This window comes from Euprymna scolopes, chromosome 26, assembly GCF_053919585.1.
Source record: "Euprymna scolopes isolate OS-2025 chromosome 26, ASM5391958v1, whole genome shotgun sequence".
NCBI lineage: Eukaryota > Metazoa > Mollusca > Cephalopoda > Sepiida > Sepiolidae > Euprymna > Euprymna scolopes.
The window spans coordinates 31,646,374-31,664,476 of NC_136507.1; the positions used below are offsets into that span (position 1 = coordinate 31,646,374).

Below are 18,103 nucleotides of genomic sequence, written 5' to 3' on the forward strand. Positions count from 1 at the left end.
ATAAAGTGATATTCTGAAGGTTGAAAGTTCAATCCTCAGTGTGGGGCAACCAAAAAATACAGTTGTAAAATACTTAAGATTTTTTTTTTTAAGATGGCTGATGGAATGAGAGCATGCTACCCTCGTGAAGTAAATAAAATGTTCCATTTGAAATTCAGTCTAGATTCCCCAAATTCGACAGGGACATTTCCAAGTTCGGCAGGGACATTCCCCAAATTTGACAAGATCCACCTAAAGAAGGTCAGAGGTTACATCAACTGAAACTTTATGAAAATAACATTCAATATGAGAACAGCAGTCCAAAGATTCAAAATACTACTTAACCTTTATTCGCAAAAAAGAAAAAGAAGTTGTTTTTTTGTTTTTTTTTTTGTAGGGAGAGCATACTCATTGATTTGTTTATCCTGTCATGAGTGTTTGAGTGTTTTTTTTTTAAATTTTTTTAGGGGTTAATTACTTAAGATAAAGCTTGTCTATTTACATCAAGAAAAAATATAGTATATTAAAACAGGTGACTTAGAAAATAATTGTGAAAGTCATAGAAACGATATTACACTTTTTTCAAGCATGAATTTCATGAAAAGTGTGTAAAGTTTATGAAATGTAAAATCATGAAATTTGAGTTGTGTAATGTACAGAGGTAAGCTGGAGTAGAAGTAGCATCTGCCTAAACTGCACATAAATCATACAGACTACCGGGCAGATCGTTTTGAATCTACTGACTGGTGAGTAATTGGGAAGCAACATTGCCCACATTTCATAACCTTTGTCACATTTCATAAATTGAATTTTTTTTTTTTTGATTACTATTAGATTTACTATTACAATTACTGACACATTGATGATTTTTTTAACAAATGAAAAAAAATATATATATATGTAAAATTCTTCAATTGGTTCTTGTTTAATTCTTCAATTAATGTTTGTTTAATTTTAAGTTGAGGCTGGCTGAAAATAATGGGAGGTAAACATTTTCGACCAATGCAAAAACTTCATCAGAAAATAAGTTCCACTTTTTTCAATTTACATCAAATGGACTCATGCCTTGTCTGGAGGGATTTTCATAAAAAAAAAAAAAAATTTTTTTTTTCTTCTAATTCCTATTTCAGTCACTTAAAATTATCTAGAATGAAATGGCTTTCAGTATATATACAAATATATATATATATATATATATATATATATATATATATATATATATATATATATATATATATATATTACCTAAATCCTGTTTTAATAAAACAAATTAAAAACAAAACAGGAGTTCAAATTTTATATATTTATCTCATGTACTAAACAGGTGGGGTCACTTTGTCTACCCTTAACATCTAAACAGCACAACATCTCTGCTAGTAGAATACTGTTTTTGCTAAAATTAAAGATTTAAGTTACATTGGTCATAAAGTAAGTGTCCATTAAAGAAACAAACAAATGCAAAGGTAAACTTTAGTTGGATTTTAATATGAAAAGACTCAGATCCTCAAAAGATGTACAAAAACTACCTGTATCGTCTGCTAGTATTTCCCCACTGGTTAGGAAATTGAAGACAATAAAACTCATTCCTATAAGAAAATAGAGGATAGTCTTCTAGAATTCAACAGATATTACACTTTAATCTTAACATGAAGCCTCCTCCACGTATGAAAAAAAAAAAGAAAAGTTCTTTAAACTATGGGTTAATTCCTATTTCAGTCATGTAAATTATTTTGAGTGAAATATGGTTTGAAAACATTCGCAAACAACTTATAGATATTTTATTACAAAAGAAATAAAAATGTCCTAAACTCAAATTCATAAATATTAAGGACAAGGAACCATTTTTTAATTTTTATTAAATAAATAACAAAAATATTACATTGGTAAATTTTTACTTTCCTTCCACCCTAACACTCACCTTTAAAATGACGACTTTTGTTAGGTTTCAGGTATGTTGAAAACGAATATCACATTCAAATTTGGGACAGACAAATAGTTTTCTGGATAAGACATTTTTTCAAATGCATTACTTAATAAATGTCAGTGGCGTTCACCATTCTTAAAACGGGGAGGAGGGAGTGTTTTGTAACACGCATTAGTCTTTTTCCGTTGAGGAAAAACATCATGGCCATCAGTAAAAAAAGAAATAATAAATTACAATAGATAATACAGGTCATAATATCCGGAAAAATACTTGTTTCCCCCAAATTTAAATGTGATATTCGTTTTCAGCATATCCGAAAACCTATAAAAGTTATCAATTTAACGATGAATGTCAACGTGAAAACAAAACAAAACAAAACAAAAAAATACCATTAATTTTTTTAATACCCATACATACAAAATTTTTTTTCTTTTATGAAAACAAATTTTTTTTTTTTAATTAGCAGAGTTATGTGCCCCTGGTTTCGTTTTCGGCTTATTAAAAAAAATGGTGCTGTTTTAGTTTCACTTCAACAAAGAATCTCGCTATAATTCAGCATTTATAAAGATGGTTTAAGCAGAAATAATGCTGAAACATAGTTCGCTCTAAATAATTTACGTGACTGAAATAGGAAATGACAAATTTTGTAATCGAGTAATCGACAATGACTTCGGCTAGGAGCAAAGTGTTGCATCTGTTCTGCTGAGGTTATACTTCATCTTTTTTTATATGCAGTCCGTGAAAAACAACTCTTTCTTGGCCGAGGCAATTTTCTTTATTTTGTCCTCATAGAGCGTTTCTTGTTGGAGAACCGTATTTCCTCCACACACAAGCAAAAAAAAAAACAAAAACAAAACGATCTTGTGTATAACTGTCCTTATGGGGAGGCATGTAAATAGAGACGATGAGCCGTACCTCCCTCCCCCGCGAAGAAGCACAAACACACACGCGCACACACACACACACACACACACACACCAGGCGTTACTCCCTTTCTATTCCGAAGCGCCAGCGTTCATAAAAAAACATGAAATTACTCAAATTACTTACAACTACCCCTGCAAGAAAAGATGTTATTTTTTGGTCGGACCCCACTCCTCGCCAGGTGTGGCCGCCTATAGTATCATCCGGCTGCCTTCTACCAGTGACATCCAACATGGCTTCCCTTCGTATCTCAATAGTTTTCGATATTTTCTTTTTTCTATAGACATTTCTTATCTGATGTTTATGCCTTAGTTTGGCCATTACAACCTCGGCCTCATCCGATTCATGGCTGTGCTCTTTCGCACTCAACGTAACGGTGATACCGCGATCCGTGCTGATGGCCCCATGACACGAAAGCGAAACCCGACGAGTACATTCCCAGCGAATTCGATTTTTGTTGATTTTTTTCTGTGTGTACATATAACCCTCAAAGCAGAGTTTCTGACCCCCCTTGTTGTTCCTGATGATGTCCATTTTATAAATGGGAAATTAAAAAGTCGATAAGATGCATAAAAATCTGGGCTTATTTACTTTTTAATATCAGAGAGTGAGAGTGGGTTTTCGTCGTGGGATTTTATCGCGTGGGTTTTTCCTCACGCACGAGGAGAGAGAGAGAACGAGAGCAAGCTAGCGAGAACGCGAAAGCTTACGGAAAAAATAAGGAAAGAAAGAGAGATAAAGACAAGGAATCAAGGAAATTGAAATGGTTAACAAAATAAAACAAAAGCAAAAACATTATCAATCAATTTCGTACGTAAATTATAATGTCATCTAAGCGGTAGATAATTCAGAAGGGACTCCTGTATGACACCGGCTACGCGTGTGCTGCTACGCAGTAAACGGAAATTAAATTTAGGATCAAATCGTAACCTTTGATTTTCTGATTAAAATCAGCCACCTGTTCATATTCCAAAGTTCCAAAATTAAAGCTAATAAAAAATATAAGCGAAACAGAAGTATAAGCGACTCTCAGGCTGACCGTACCGCCACCGGTGTCAACTGAAAATCTGTTATTAATCTTCCGCTTACCAAACCGGAGTTCCTGTTATAGTTTAAAATAAATAAACAAATTGGCATGAAATAAAGTATATGAAACTTTTGGGCACTTCTGCATGTCAGTGACATGAGGCGAATGTGTGTATTTTAGTTTCAAGAACCGCCGACAGATGTCACTTGTCAACTAAATAACAGGAGTCGATAACTCTTCCTTTTCTAAAAGTGCGTGAAAAAAAAAATATTCTTAAACCTCTATAAATGTTTCATATTTTTAAAATTATATTTTGCTACATTTTTATACAATCTTAACGTAAAAACAAAACCAAATAATTCTAAAAACAATCTATAAATGTTTCATGTTTTTTTTTAAATTTATATTTGGCAACATTTTTATACAACCTTACCGTTAAAAAAGCAAGCAAGCAAACAAACAAACAATTCTAAAAACAATCTATAAATATTTCATGTTGTTATCATATTTATTATTTTATTTTCAGTTGATTTAAAATTAAAAACAGTATTTAGAGTAATATTTATTTAAATGAATTAAAAAAGTAATTACCTTTCGCTAAAACAGAAAACCGACCACTAATTTTTTTTTTTTTTTTTTTTTTAAGGGATATTCGACGTTGCTGGTCACAAACCTGATAATCAAATCCGTCGCAAATTTACGGTTTGCATGGTATTAACCCCTTTTAATTGATCTAAAATAATTTAAGTTTTCACGAGCGGTTCACAAAAGCATATTTTATGTTTTTCGTTCTGGGGGGGGCGGTATTCAATTATAGAACTTGTGTAGTTTAACAGGTGCTTCTGCAGTTTAATTAACCGTTTTTCCATAAGTAACACACCACCATTTACGAGTAGAATACCGTTTAACATTTGACAGAAATCCTGTGTTTACATTTAGGGAAGGCAGTGGAGGGGCGGGGGAGGATGTGTTATGGCGGCCGCGGCAGTAACACCTTTACTAAAGTTATAGTTTTAAATACTAAAAAAAACAAAAACATATGCATTTATTTTTGTTTTTTTTATGAAAATAAAGCATCATAGATTGTAAGAATTCAAAAAAATTCAATTTGCTGGAAAAATGGTGGGATCCTTCTACCGCTCCATTAGATATCTCACTGCTGATGCAATTCTCTGTCTATATAAAAGCCAGATAAGTCCAAGGATGGAGTACTGTGACCACATCTGGACAGGAGCTGCTAGAAAGACCTTATCCTACCATGACAGAGTTCAAAGTAGACTTTGTAGCCTAGTGAGGGATGCCCTTTTCTCTTCCCTGCAACCTCTTTCCTACAGAAGAGACGTTGCGAGCCTGTCTCTGTTTTATTATTTTCATGGCAAGTGCTCGTCTATGGTCCCCTTCGCCAAACTTTCACAAGAAACACTTGTCTAGCTGAAACCACTGTCAATAATTTCCCCCATTCTTTATCTGTGCCTAAATCTAAATGTAGATTCCATGAACAAAGCTTCTTTCTTAGAGCTGTACACCTGTGGAACTCTCTTTCATTTGTCTGTTTTTCAGCTGATTACAATTTGGTAATCTTAAAGTCCAATGTAAACAAATTCTTAACGAGCCGTTCCTCTTAAGTAATCCAATTTACCAAATTTCCACTACTAACGATTACTATCTCGATATCCCATTGACTACTGTACACTCAATAATCCTTATCCTAATTGTTATGTAATCTTGAAGAACAAAAAAATATTTTTAATTTAAAAGCAGGAACACAGAAAAATAATTAAATTAAAAAAATGGTGAAAATTATACAAACGTTCATGATGGGAATGTACAGATACACGGTCAGGGAAAAAGAAAACTAGCACTCCCTATCCCCCTGACATCAGCTGTGAAAACCTTTTTCATTATAACCTTTTCTTTTTCACATGTACAAATTTTTTTTCCTTTTGCAAATGAAATTTTGGCTTTAATTTTTAAAAATAAAATCGAACCTACAAAAAATTATGATAAACCGACTTTCAAAATTATGTTCCCCTAACTTTTTTCTGTCGTTATTGTGCATACGTAGTAGTAATCTAGGTTTTGGTGGTCCTTCCATTTTTCCAGGTGTGACTAGAAGGCATTTACTGAGAGGGCATTAACGGTGTGGGAACTTATCCTGTTCCACACAGGAGTAACTCTGCTCGAGAAGAACTGATCTCGTAAGTCAGGATGATGCTAAATCTGCTTCTTTAGGTTATGTACCCTAGTGGATGGGTTGAGAGATAGAGCGAACACAGTTGCCACAGTTGGTGCAAAGTTTTTTATGGTGGACATTAATCGAACCCTCTTCTCTTGTAGACCTGTCACAACTGGCACGTCTGCAGAATTCAAGAGTTAGGAGATTGAGACAGGCGAGACGTTCAGAGTAGAACAAATGAGATGTGCCCTGTACAATTTGTGTTGCTCTATGCTGAACTTGTTCCAGGGCGTCCTTTTCCTATATACAATGATACCTCGGTTGTCTAATGTTTCAGTGATCGAACAACTCTGTTCAAACAAAAAGTTGGACATTTTCTTTCCTCGGTAGTTGAATGAAATTTCGAAGTTTGAACCGTCGGCTTTACTTCGAATGTAAACAAGCAGCAGTTTTCCTCAATAGAACATTGTAATTCATACTGGTCATGATACTTTTGAGGTGTAGTGTAATGATCCAACTGCACTCTGACGACGTCGCCATGCAAGTTTGAATTTTATGATAAGTTATATTTAGAACAGCGTTATCGCAACTCCTTCGACAGTTTAGACCATGTCTGAGTTATTTTTAGCACATCAGCGTGGCACCAGAACCACACAATTCGATTGATCGACCCCGTTTTTGTGTGGGACGACAAAGGACCTTGAGGTGTCCAAAAAGTGAAAAAGAAAAAAAAAGGTTAGTAGACTTCAATAATGATGAACGAAGCGGGCGTAATTCAGGATGACAGTAATTAATTGCGAATAAAAAAAAAACTTTGTTGTTCAAATAATCGGTCTAGCATCATGTAAAGACTTTAGAAACAAAGAAATGGACATCCTTTTACCATTGGATAAAAAGAAAGAAAAGAAAAATAAAAGCAGTAAAGCGAGTGCAAAACGGAAAACTATGAACAATAATCGAATTTAAAAAGGAACTGATAGGGAAATTTGAAAGAGGAATAGATGTGTCAGTGCTTGCAAAGGAATATGAAATGGCAATGCAATTAAATGTATAAAATCCTCAACGTTTACAGTTAAAAAGGGACTTTGGAACCAATTAATTCTATTTCAGTTAATTTAAAAGGGGAAATATCATTTCGGTTGTCGAACATTTCGATGTTTGAACAAACATCTGGAACAAATTATGGTGAAGTATCAAGGTATCACTATATATTTTCATGAAAAAAAAAAAACACTAAAAACAATCTATTCCATTTTTCTAAACATATAACAGATCAATAAATATTTAATAAAGTAATATATATTTTCATAATACTAAATATATTTTTATAATACTAAAAACAGATTAAAACCATTGACAAAACATTGTATTCTATTTTCAAAACAAAAATTAAATAAACAGTAACATTTTATTATTTATGCAAAATATAATTAAGTATTATTTTTTATAAAAAATTTCTTTTAAAAATATAAAAATGTGTACAAAAGTTGGCACTTCTGCATGTCAGTAACATTGTAGCAACAGAGACGAAGTATCGACCCATTCTTCGAAAGAGAACTGACGTTAGGTACAAGCTAATATGGACGAATAAAAATAGGAGGACATAGTTTTGAAAGCTGATTTATAATTTTTTTTGTAAATTTCCGACTACTTTTTGATTGCATTTAAAGTTAATTTCCAAAAGGAAAAAAATATTTGTGCACGTGAAAAAAAAAGTTATAAAAAATGTTTTCACCGCGAGCTAACCAATCCAGCTAAATTTTGAAGTTAAATAAATTCATTGTAAAAATCCTTTAAAAGATAAATATTAGTTTTCTGAGTCTATTTCAAAGATAATTAGTAAAGCCAAGTCCTAAGATATTGAATTAAATTAAATTAAAAAACCCCACCTCGTTTGTACAAAATATAGCTTAATTAGTCCAAAAAGCGAAGAGCAAAATCACTACAAACGGAAGCCCAAAATTTCAGCCAGTCGAATGACTGCGTGAAATTGACGTCATGTAATTAAAAGGGAGGGAAGGGGTGCTAGTTTTCTTTTTTTTTTTTTTTTATCAGACGTGCCTCCGTACATTCATATCCTGTACGTTTGTATAATTTTTACCATTTTTAATTTATTTTTCTATGTTCCTGTTTTTAAATTAATTTTTTTTAAATTATTATTCAAGATTATATAAAAATTATGTTACACCGAAAGTTTCACATTCATGCAAGCAAGGGAAAAAAATTATGCGAAACCTGTAATAAATAAAAAAAAGTAGTTAATCTTGACTGGGGGGGGGGTAAGAGAGTGACCATTAAATTTTTCTGCTGGTCGCCATGGAACTCAACATCCAAGGAGTACCAAAATAACGGTAACATAAGTGCATAAGCACTAAATTTTTGTTTCGTTTTGCTTTGATTTTGTTTGTTTAAAAAATCCGGCAAAATAAAAAAAAGTAAAGTTTTTCACCAATTGTCCTGTTAATAATTGCATAAACTCCCCCCCCTCCAAAAGATAAAACATGGGACGGGAGGGTGCTGTGTACCTATTCTGTACTTTCACCTAACAATTTAATAAAAACAGGTATCGTAAAACTGTAATTAAACTTGAAAATACTATTTAAAAATGGCGCGGGTACTTTCACCTAACAATTTAATAAGAACAGATATTTTTTTAAACATTGGGGTAGGCACTTCAAACCATTAAAAAAAATAACGGTAACATAAGTGCATAAGCACCAAATTTTTGTTTTGTTTGGCTTTGCTTTCATTTTGTTTGTTTATTAAATCCTGCAAAAAAAAAAGTAAAGTTTTTTTCACCAATTTTCCTGTGAATAATTACATAAACTCCAGCACCCCCCCCCCAAAAAAAAAACAGATAAAATAAACATCATGCGCAAATTTCAATCCAAGTCTTTTATTTGAATTAAATATATGTTTATGAAAGTACGGAAATAAAATTAAAATTTCAAACAAATTAAAACAAAAACAAAAAATCGGGCAACACTGTAGTTTAGGGGGAAAAATAATCTCGAACCCTTTATCACATAAAAGGAACTAATTTCCCTAATCACCGGTACGGCGGTACGTTACTATGTCAATAATATATAAACAATAATATAGGTATTTCAGAAGTTGTTTTTGAAAACAACTTAAAAGAAAAACTTCTATTTATATTGCTTTTAATTAAAATAAAAAAGGTTTTCGTAGGTTACAATTATGAAACGTTCTATTCTAGGCACCGGCCGCCCAAAATGCCCGAAAAATCAAGTTGTTTTTTAAAAACGAAATTACATTTATTAAAATCCATTATTTCTGAGTAACTTTTATTTCCCAGAAAGATAAAACCCTGAATTTTATCGTATAGAAAGCAGAATAATGTAAAACTTTTTCTACTATTTTTAATTAAATTTTAAATGTTAAATTTTCCCCCAAAGTTAACAATTGGCGTTTTTTGTTTTGCACAAAAAACGTATATAAATACTTAAAAAAAAAGAAAAAAGAAAAGGTTTTTGAAAGAATTAATTTGTTTATTTCTTGTCTAACTAAGATTTAGGGTGATTTTCTATGAGAATATGCAAAAATATTATAATATAAGTACCTGGATTTCAAATAATTCCACTTATTCATATAGCCAAGTCTTCGAGTCGATTTGATTACTGTTTACATTTGGACTTGATAAAAAGCAAACTACGGAAGACCAAAAAGCCAAAAAAAAAAAAAAAAAAAAAAAAAACTTATTTTTCAGTGACGAAAATTTCAATGTATTATTAACGCTGAGGCTGGCCACGCCAGTACAAGTAAATATTGTTTATGAAAAATAAGTACACTGTTATAAAGTTCATTCTTCTCTTAATAATCGCTGAAAATTTCGTATTGATTGGATAATTACCTGATTTTTGGTAGATTTTTAAAAAGACGGTCCGTCAAAAAGTACTTACCTCCCCCCCCCGTTTTGGCGGTGCCTATTTTATTCATATTTAAATGTTTATATATTCCGTGTTGTTTTCTTTTAATTGTACACTAGGTACCTCCAGGTTAAACAATATTAAAAAAAAATTTTTAATTCAAAATTAAATCACGTGAGTAGTTATAAATTAATATTAAATGCGCGTAATCTCTTGCAATTTATTATTTCTCTATTTCAAATTTTATGAAACGTTCGGTACTTATGTATTTTTAATTTCCCTAATCACCGGTCGTTACTATGCCAATAATATATAAGCAATAATATAGGTATTTCAGGAGTTGTGTTTGAAAACAACTTAAAAAAAAAAATGTTTTTATTTATTTTAAAACGTTTCACGATCTTTTTTTACGATATCTTTTTTAAACAGAACGTTTCACGATAAGCACCTTTTTTTTTCTTTTTTTTTCTTTTTTTTTTTACATTAAATTATTAGGTGGAAGCACATAATTGTTACAAATGCCAATAATGTATAAATAATAATATAGGTATTTCAGAAGTTGTTTTTGAAAACAACTTTAAAAACCCCCAACTTTTACTTATTTATTTTAAAACGTTTCACGATCTTTTTTTTTCACGATATCTTTTCTCTCTCATTTTTTACTTCTTTATTTTAAACAACATTTTGTAATGTAAAACTATTTAATTTTAAACAGAACGTTTCACCATATCTTAGACACCCGTTTTTAGCACTGTACCAAAAATACATAAGTACCGAATGTTTTATAATTAATAAATCTAAATTTGAAATAGAGAAATACTAAATTGCAAGAGATTATACACGTGTTTAATATTAATTTGTATCGTTTATAACTACTCACGTGATTTAATAATAATCACGTGATTTAATTTTGAATTAAAAATTAAAAAGAAATATTGTTTAAACTTGGACTTCAAAAGGTCTGATAATTTATTATTTCTATTTATATCTTGTTTATCATAAAAAAAAGGTATTCATTACAATTTAAAAAAAGCAACAACACGGAACATATAAAACATTTAAATATGAATAGAACGTTTCATAATTGTAACCTATGAAAACCTTTTTTATTTTAATCAAAAGCAATATAAATAGAAGTTTGTTTGTTTTTTTAAAGTTGTTTTCAAAAACAACTTCTGAAATACCTATATTATTGTTTATATATTATTGACATAGTAACGTACCGGTGATTAGGGAAATTAGTTCCTTTTATGTGATAAAGGGTTCGAGATTATTTTTTCACCTAAACTACAGTTTTGCCAAAAATCGTATCCATTACATAATAAAAACAAAGGAACTGATTTGCCTTGTCACCGCTTCCGGTAGCGCCGCTCCGCAGAAAATTAAGACGTACGTTAGCTGACTATTATAACCATTTTCTTTCGTGCCAATTTGCTTATTTATTTTAATCTAAAACAGGAAGTGTGGTTTGATAAACGGAACATTTCCACATCAATATAAGATTTTGACTCGACACCGACAGAGTTAGGTCGCCAATGTTTCTGCTTCGAAAATATGAAATTACTCAAATTACTTACAAACACTTCGTGTTCAAGAGAAGAAGATGGTAACTTTTGGTCGGATCCCACATGCCAAGTGGGATCGCCTAGTGTATCATCCGGCTGCCCTCCATGTCCGCTAACATAGTTCTCAAGACCAGTGACATCTAACATGGCTTCCCTGTCTATCGGAACAGTTTTTGGTGTTTTCTGTTTCTGATGGATGTTTTCCATCTCGCGGTGATGCTTTAGTTTGGCCAATGCAACCTCGGCCTCATCCGATTCATGGCTGTGCTCTTTCGCGTTCATTGAAACCGTGATACCGCGATCCGTACTGATGGCTCCATGACACGAGAGCAAAATCCGTCGGGTACATATCCAACGGATTCGATTTTTATGGATAATGCTCTTTGTGTACATGTAACCCCCAACGCAGAGTTTTTCACCCCCTTTTCTGTTCCTGATAATGTCCATTTTGTAAATTGAATATTAAATATTCTAAGATATCGAAAATGCATAAAATGGAGGCTTGTTTACGTTTGAAATATCAGATTGGGGTTTTGTCGACTGTTTTTGGTTTGTTTTTTTTTCTTCTAACGTCGTGCGTTGGTTTTATTGTTTTGTTCAGAGAAAGAACGGAGAACAAACTTGCGGAAGAATTTGAAAAGGACAAACATTCGTAAAAATAAACACAAAGAAAACGTGCTTATGCACTTTTTGCACCGCGCTTAGTTTTAAATATTTTCAAATTAAAGTCAATTTTTACGATATATATATATATATTTTTTAATTGTTAGGTAAAAGTACAAACTAGTTACAAAATACCCTGCCCTCCCGGGCTCCCCATGTTTAAAAAAGTTTTCTAAATTATTTCAGCACGGTACAATAAATGCATTAGTACCAAAAAAAAAAAAAAAAAAAAAATGCTTAAAGAAATTTCGAGTTCGAAAAAGTGGTAAAAAAAATTCAAATTCCTAACTGACTGGGTAGGTTTTTAGTATTTTTCAAAGTGTACGCAACCACAAGAAAAAATTGCCGCGTGTATCCACTTGTCCTTGTAATCGCGTACCCTTTGAACTTGCTTGTTTTTTGAGCCGATTAAACATTTTAGGTACTCCTGCAGTATTTTACCCACCGATTTCACGATCTTAGCCGAGTGTTGATCGACATCCGTCGGAAAACGCCGGAACATGGCGAGCGGTACGATACTCTTACAGCCAATCAGGGCGCTTCAAACGAACGCGCAGCAGACGAATAATTTTCATTGAAATTACACACATAGCGTTTCATTTCAGTTATTTTATTGTTCAAAGTAAAAATACACAGCCTTTCATTTCAGCTATTTAATTTAGCGATATCAAATCGCGGAAGGCTACCCGGTTGGGAAGGAGAAAAAAAAAAAAACGTTTGTCTAAAATATTATATTCGGTTTATTGGAAAGAACATAAAATTTCACATTGACCCTGAAAATATCGTAAAAATAGAATCAATAGAAAAATTTTGATAGATTTTTAAAGTTTAAAAATTGAAAAATATTGAGTTCGGAAAATTCATTACTGTTTAAAAAAAAAATATTTCTATTACTTTTAAAACAACTGTAATAGTTTATTTTGGAAATATAATCCATAAAGAAAATAAATAACCCACTTTTAACAGCAAAATTACGAGATTTTTATATTTTATTCGCAGTTTCGTGTTAGGGGTGTCAAAAATTCCTACAAAAATTCTGATACTGCTAGTCAGCCTCTCTCGAAAGGAAGTAAACAGCAACTAAAATTATTGGGGGGGGAGTAGAATAAACATGTCAACAAATAAATGTTATCAAAAGGCAAGATAAATTACACTAGCTAAATAATAATCTTTAGTTATTTTACTTCAAAACATTTATTCTGCTGGGGGAAAAAAAAAAAAAATACGATTCTCCTTGACTTTTTGTTTCCTAATTTTTCGTCTGCAAAATTTTTAATCGCGTGATTACGGTGTAGCTAGAATAAAATACACCATTCACTAAGTGCCGCTTGTTATAGATTTAGCTTTAAAATAAACCAGTTATTTTGGAGTGAGAGGTGGGGCATTTACGATATTAAAAATCCTTATATTTGCACTTATGTTACCGGACTAGCGGGTGTTTTCTAACTATTCTGTACTTTCACCTAACAATTTCATAAACAAAAAAAGATATTGTAAAACTTTAAATTATTATTTAAAAAATAGTACGGTAACATAAGTGTATAAGCACCAGCACCACTTAACTTTATATATATATTTTGTGTGTGTGTGTGGGGGGGTATCACTTGTTAAGAAGTCAGTCCTGGAAATTGTGGAAAAATCATTAAGCCGCCCGACATTACTCGGTCGTAAAATACGCTTAAATATATTTTGATTAATGCAGATTTCGCATTTATTATATCGTTATATTGGACCCAATATATAGTAATGATTTAAAAAGTTAAAAAAAAAATAAAAAGAGACTCGTGAGAATCGAAACGAAAACATTTAGCTTATGATTTACTTTTTCCTTTGATCTTAATGCCTGAACTATGAAGACATGCTTGCTGCAAGGCTAAAAATTTAAACATGAACTAATAGCTATTTGTTACGCATGCATATTCGTAATGCCGTCGTTCGATCTTCACCTAGCAAATTTCATTTCTTTAAATTTTCACTTTTGCACAGATTTTCCCCGGCTAAAACTCAAATATAGTTTTTGCATGGGTTTGAATACCCTATATATTAATTTTCATGTCTATAGACTAAAAACTGGCAGGAGTTTGGTAGGCAATGTTTTTTAAACAAATATATATACGCATAAGAGATTTGTGTTTGCTGTAAACTTTTTGCGCAAATATTACGCAAGTATAAATCATGTAGAATATCTCCATGAATATAATTACACGTAATAGTTAACTAAAGATGATCATCCCATAAGATAACCGAAAAAACAAAAAAAAAAAAAAAAACTAATAGGGGATTAATTAACATGAATGTTTAAAAGAATACAAAGTTGTATTTCTTTTTAAATAAATAGAGGAAAAGGGGAGGGGATACACAACAAAACCCAAATTAATACGAGTATAGATATGTATGAGAGAGAGGGATGGGGCTTATATATATTACTGCGGCGCAGTCGCAGTAATACTGCGCTATTTTTAATAGCATTGTTTATTAAATTGTTAGGTGAAAGTACAGAATAGTTACACCCCCCTCCCCATATTAACAATATTTCAACGGGTTAAAAAAAAATGTATTCATTTTCGGGTGAACATTTCACATTATATAAGGAAAGGGTGAAGGGTGCTTATTTATAATGCTTCCTCAAAGGACAGTTAGACACCAGGATCGTTTTTTTTTAACGTAGAGAAAAGGAAGGGTTGACACCGGTTACAAGTCTGCTACGCAGCAAACGGAAACGACATTCAGCACTGAATCGTAGCTTCCAAAACTCCAAAATTTAACTTAATACAAATATTAAATTACTCAAATCACTTACAAACATTTCGTCTAGAATAGAAGATGGGGGCTTTTGGTCGGACCCCATATACCATGGGTGGTCGCCTATCATATCATCTGGCTGCGTTCCACGTCTGCTCACACGCTTCTCAACACCAGCGACATCTAACATGGCTTCCTTGCGTATCGAAACAGTTTGGGATGTTTTCTGTTTTCGATGGCTATTTTTTATCTCACGCTGATTGTTTAGTTTAGCCACTACAACCTCGGCCTCATCCGATTCATGGCTGTGCTCTTTCGCGTTCATTGAAACCGTGATACCGCGATCCGTGCTGATGGCACCATGACACGAGAACGCAATCCGGCGAGCACATATCCAACGGATTCTAGTCTTAGTGGTGCTAATCTTTGTGTACATGTAACCCCCAACGCAGAGTTTCTCGCCTCCTTTTCTGTTTCTGATAATGTCCATTTTGTTTTTAAATTGAAATTCTCTAATAAATGTGTTTTGTTTACGTTTGAAAATAACGAGATTAGGTTTTTGTCGGATGGGGTTTTCCCGCGCGTTGGTTTTATTTTAGTATTCTTGACAACGAGAAAGAAAAAGACAGAACAAACTTGCGGGAGAATTAATCAGAGTGGGGAGAGGAATAAAAAGATAAATGGATGCTTCTTCGGAATACGAACGCAAATCGAAATATTGAATTTTAATTAAAATCAACAGTGTCTACTTAATTGTGTTATGTGAGTAAAATATAAAACTACGAGAAAAAAAAAAAATTAGAAATTGATTATTTCATGAGCATTCGGTCGGTTCATTATTACAAGTAAGATCGCCTGAAGAGGTCTCTAGTTACTATTAACAATGCCTCTCCACGGGACAGAGTTAAACACCAGGGTCGTTTTTTTTTTTTAACATGGAGAAAAAGAAAAATTCAAATTGTTTCAGTCGTGGAGGATTTCTCCTCCAGAGAGAAAACAAGAAATTGAAGTGTAGCAATCTGAAGAACAGATACTACACTTTGATGTCTAATTACTTGTACCTACCAGACCAAAACATGCTCATGATATGTAGCGAAAATATATTTCGAAATAAATTAGAGGTTATACTAAGGTGTGTCAGAAACTTTATGAAAAATATTGAATAATTCGACCCCCTTCCTGTCTTTCCAAGCTTATAACTACTCGAAAAATGTAATTCAAACTATAATTTTTTTTTTTTTAATTAAAAGACCAAGGTTTCATTTAAAAAAAAAAAAAAAAAAAAAAAGGTTTTAAACTTCCGACTTTACAGGTAAATTTCTAAAAAACACTACTTTACTTTTTTTTTTGTTTTAAATTTGAATATATTAATTATTAATCTTTTATCTTCAATTTGTGATATATAAAACTTTGGTGAGTAAATTAATTATTTACTTTTTAATAGACATTTCAAAATGGGAGGCGTGAATTAATTCGACCCCTGTCTTTCCAAGCTTATAACTACTCGAAAAATGTAATTCAAACCCTAATTTTTTTTCAATTAAAAGGAGCAAGGACCAAGGTTTCATTAAAAAAAAAAAATAAATAAAAACGTGGTTTAAAAAAAAAATTTTAAACTTCGGACTTTACAGGTCATTTTCTAATAAAACACTACTTTTTTGTTGTTTTAAATTTGAATATATTATTTATTGATCTTTTATCTTCAATTTTTGATATTTAAAACTTTGGTGAGTAAATTAATTATTTACTTTTTAATAGACATTTCAAAATGGGGGGGGGGCGTGAATAAAAAAAACGTTTGTCTAAAATATTATATTCGGTTTATTGGAAAGGGCATAAAATTTCCCATTGTCTCTGAAAATATAGTAAAAATAGAATCAATAGAAAAATTTTCATAGATTTTTAAAGTTTAAAAATTGAAAAATACTGAACTCGTAACATTCAATTAATTTCATTACTGTTTTAAAAAAAAAATAAAAAAATATTTCTATTACTCTTTATACAACATCAATGATTTTATGTCCAATTTTATTTACAACTTTAAGGTAAGTGAAATAAATAATTAGTGTTACATATCAGAGAGGCGGTAGCACTCTCTATATAGGGATGACCCGTACACGCCTATATACGCCTACAAAACAAAATAACTATCCAAATCTCAACTAAAATCAACTTATAAGTTTCAAAAAGCACATATTCTTACAGAGAAGCGTCTTACGAATCCAGCGAGTGTCAGAACGTCGGTTAAAATGTCAAAAGAGAGCAAAAAAAAAGGGTACAAAAATGGCCAATTGTTCTTTCTTCTTCTGCTTTCTTCTTTCTTTTGAGACGATGTATCTCGGTGTACGAACGGTCTCTGACAACAGTTCAAGCATCAATCGACTGCTCTTTACACGGAGAAGTGCAGTGACCCATCGCTTTTTAGCTAACTCCATAATTAAATAAGATTACGTGTAATAACAAGTTTTAAACACTATATACCCAATGTAGACAGACCACTTCGAACACGGAACTTCTCTCAAAAGGGACAGCTCCAAATAATACACCGGATGCTCACAGACGTTCCAGTTTGCCAGTGGCCTATATTTCTTGGACGCTGAATATTTGAGGTGAACGTTAAGGTTTTTTCTTTAAACAGTAACCCACCAGCGTTAATGAAACCACGAAATCTTTATCTCAGTTGATCAAAATTGTTATATAAGAGTAACCTATCAGCAAGTACGACGTCAAAAAACAATGTTATAAAAACAAATAATTCTTCAGATTTTGGACTGTAAAATATGTACAAAATGTCAATGCTGTGACCAGGATTCGAACCTAGGTTAGCACGGCCACAACGTGGGGTCCTAACCTCTAGACGATCACGGCTAACACTGACGTCTGTCGCTCTTGGCAGAAAGACACATGACTACTGTCAAACTATTGAAAAATAAGGAGGAAACTTGAAATCCTCACGCATGCGCAAAAATACACTATAGCAACCATTGTTAAATGCAGCTGAATCTCTTCGCTCGCTAAGAAAAGTAGATCAGACCAGTTCTTCTAAGAACTCACCAAACGCCAAAGGAAATAAGTTAAATTAACCGCAAAAGAAACTGCAAGAAAGTCATCTTCTAAGAACTCACTGGAAGCTGACCAAAAAGAATCAAAATCCAAGCCCTAGCCACAAAAATAACTAGATATTGTGGCTACTATACACAATCTACTAATAAAAAC

General features: G+C 32.2%; 1 protein-coding gene across 9 annotated transcripts in view; it reads right to left on the reverse strand.

Moving 5' to 3' along the window:
• Nucleotides 1-18,103, reverse strand: part of LOC145247969 (uncharacterized) — a 394,038-nt gene that overhangs the window by 171,123 nt on the left and 204,812 nt on the right. Inside the window, exon 1 of one of the 9 annotated variants that reach the window (XM_080109632.1) lies at nucleotides 3,917-4,237. The exons of 7 other annotated variants lie outside the window; for them this stretch is intronic. In XM_080109632.1, coding sequence (XP_079965758.1) covers nucleotides 3,917-4,012 — 96 coding nt within the window. In that variant the 5' untranslated portion in view covers nucleotides 4,013-4,237. Of the gene's footprint in view, nucleotides 1-2,953; nucleotides 4,238-18,103 lie in introns of those variants that run through there. One more of the 9 variants, XM_080109627.1, reaches the window with a different exon arrangement.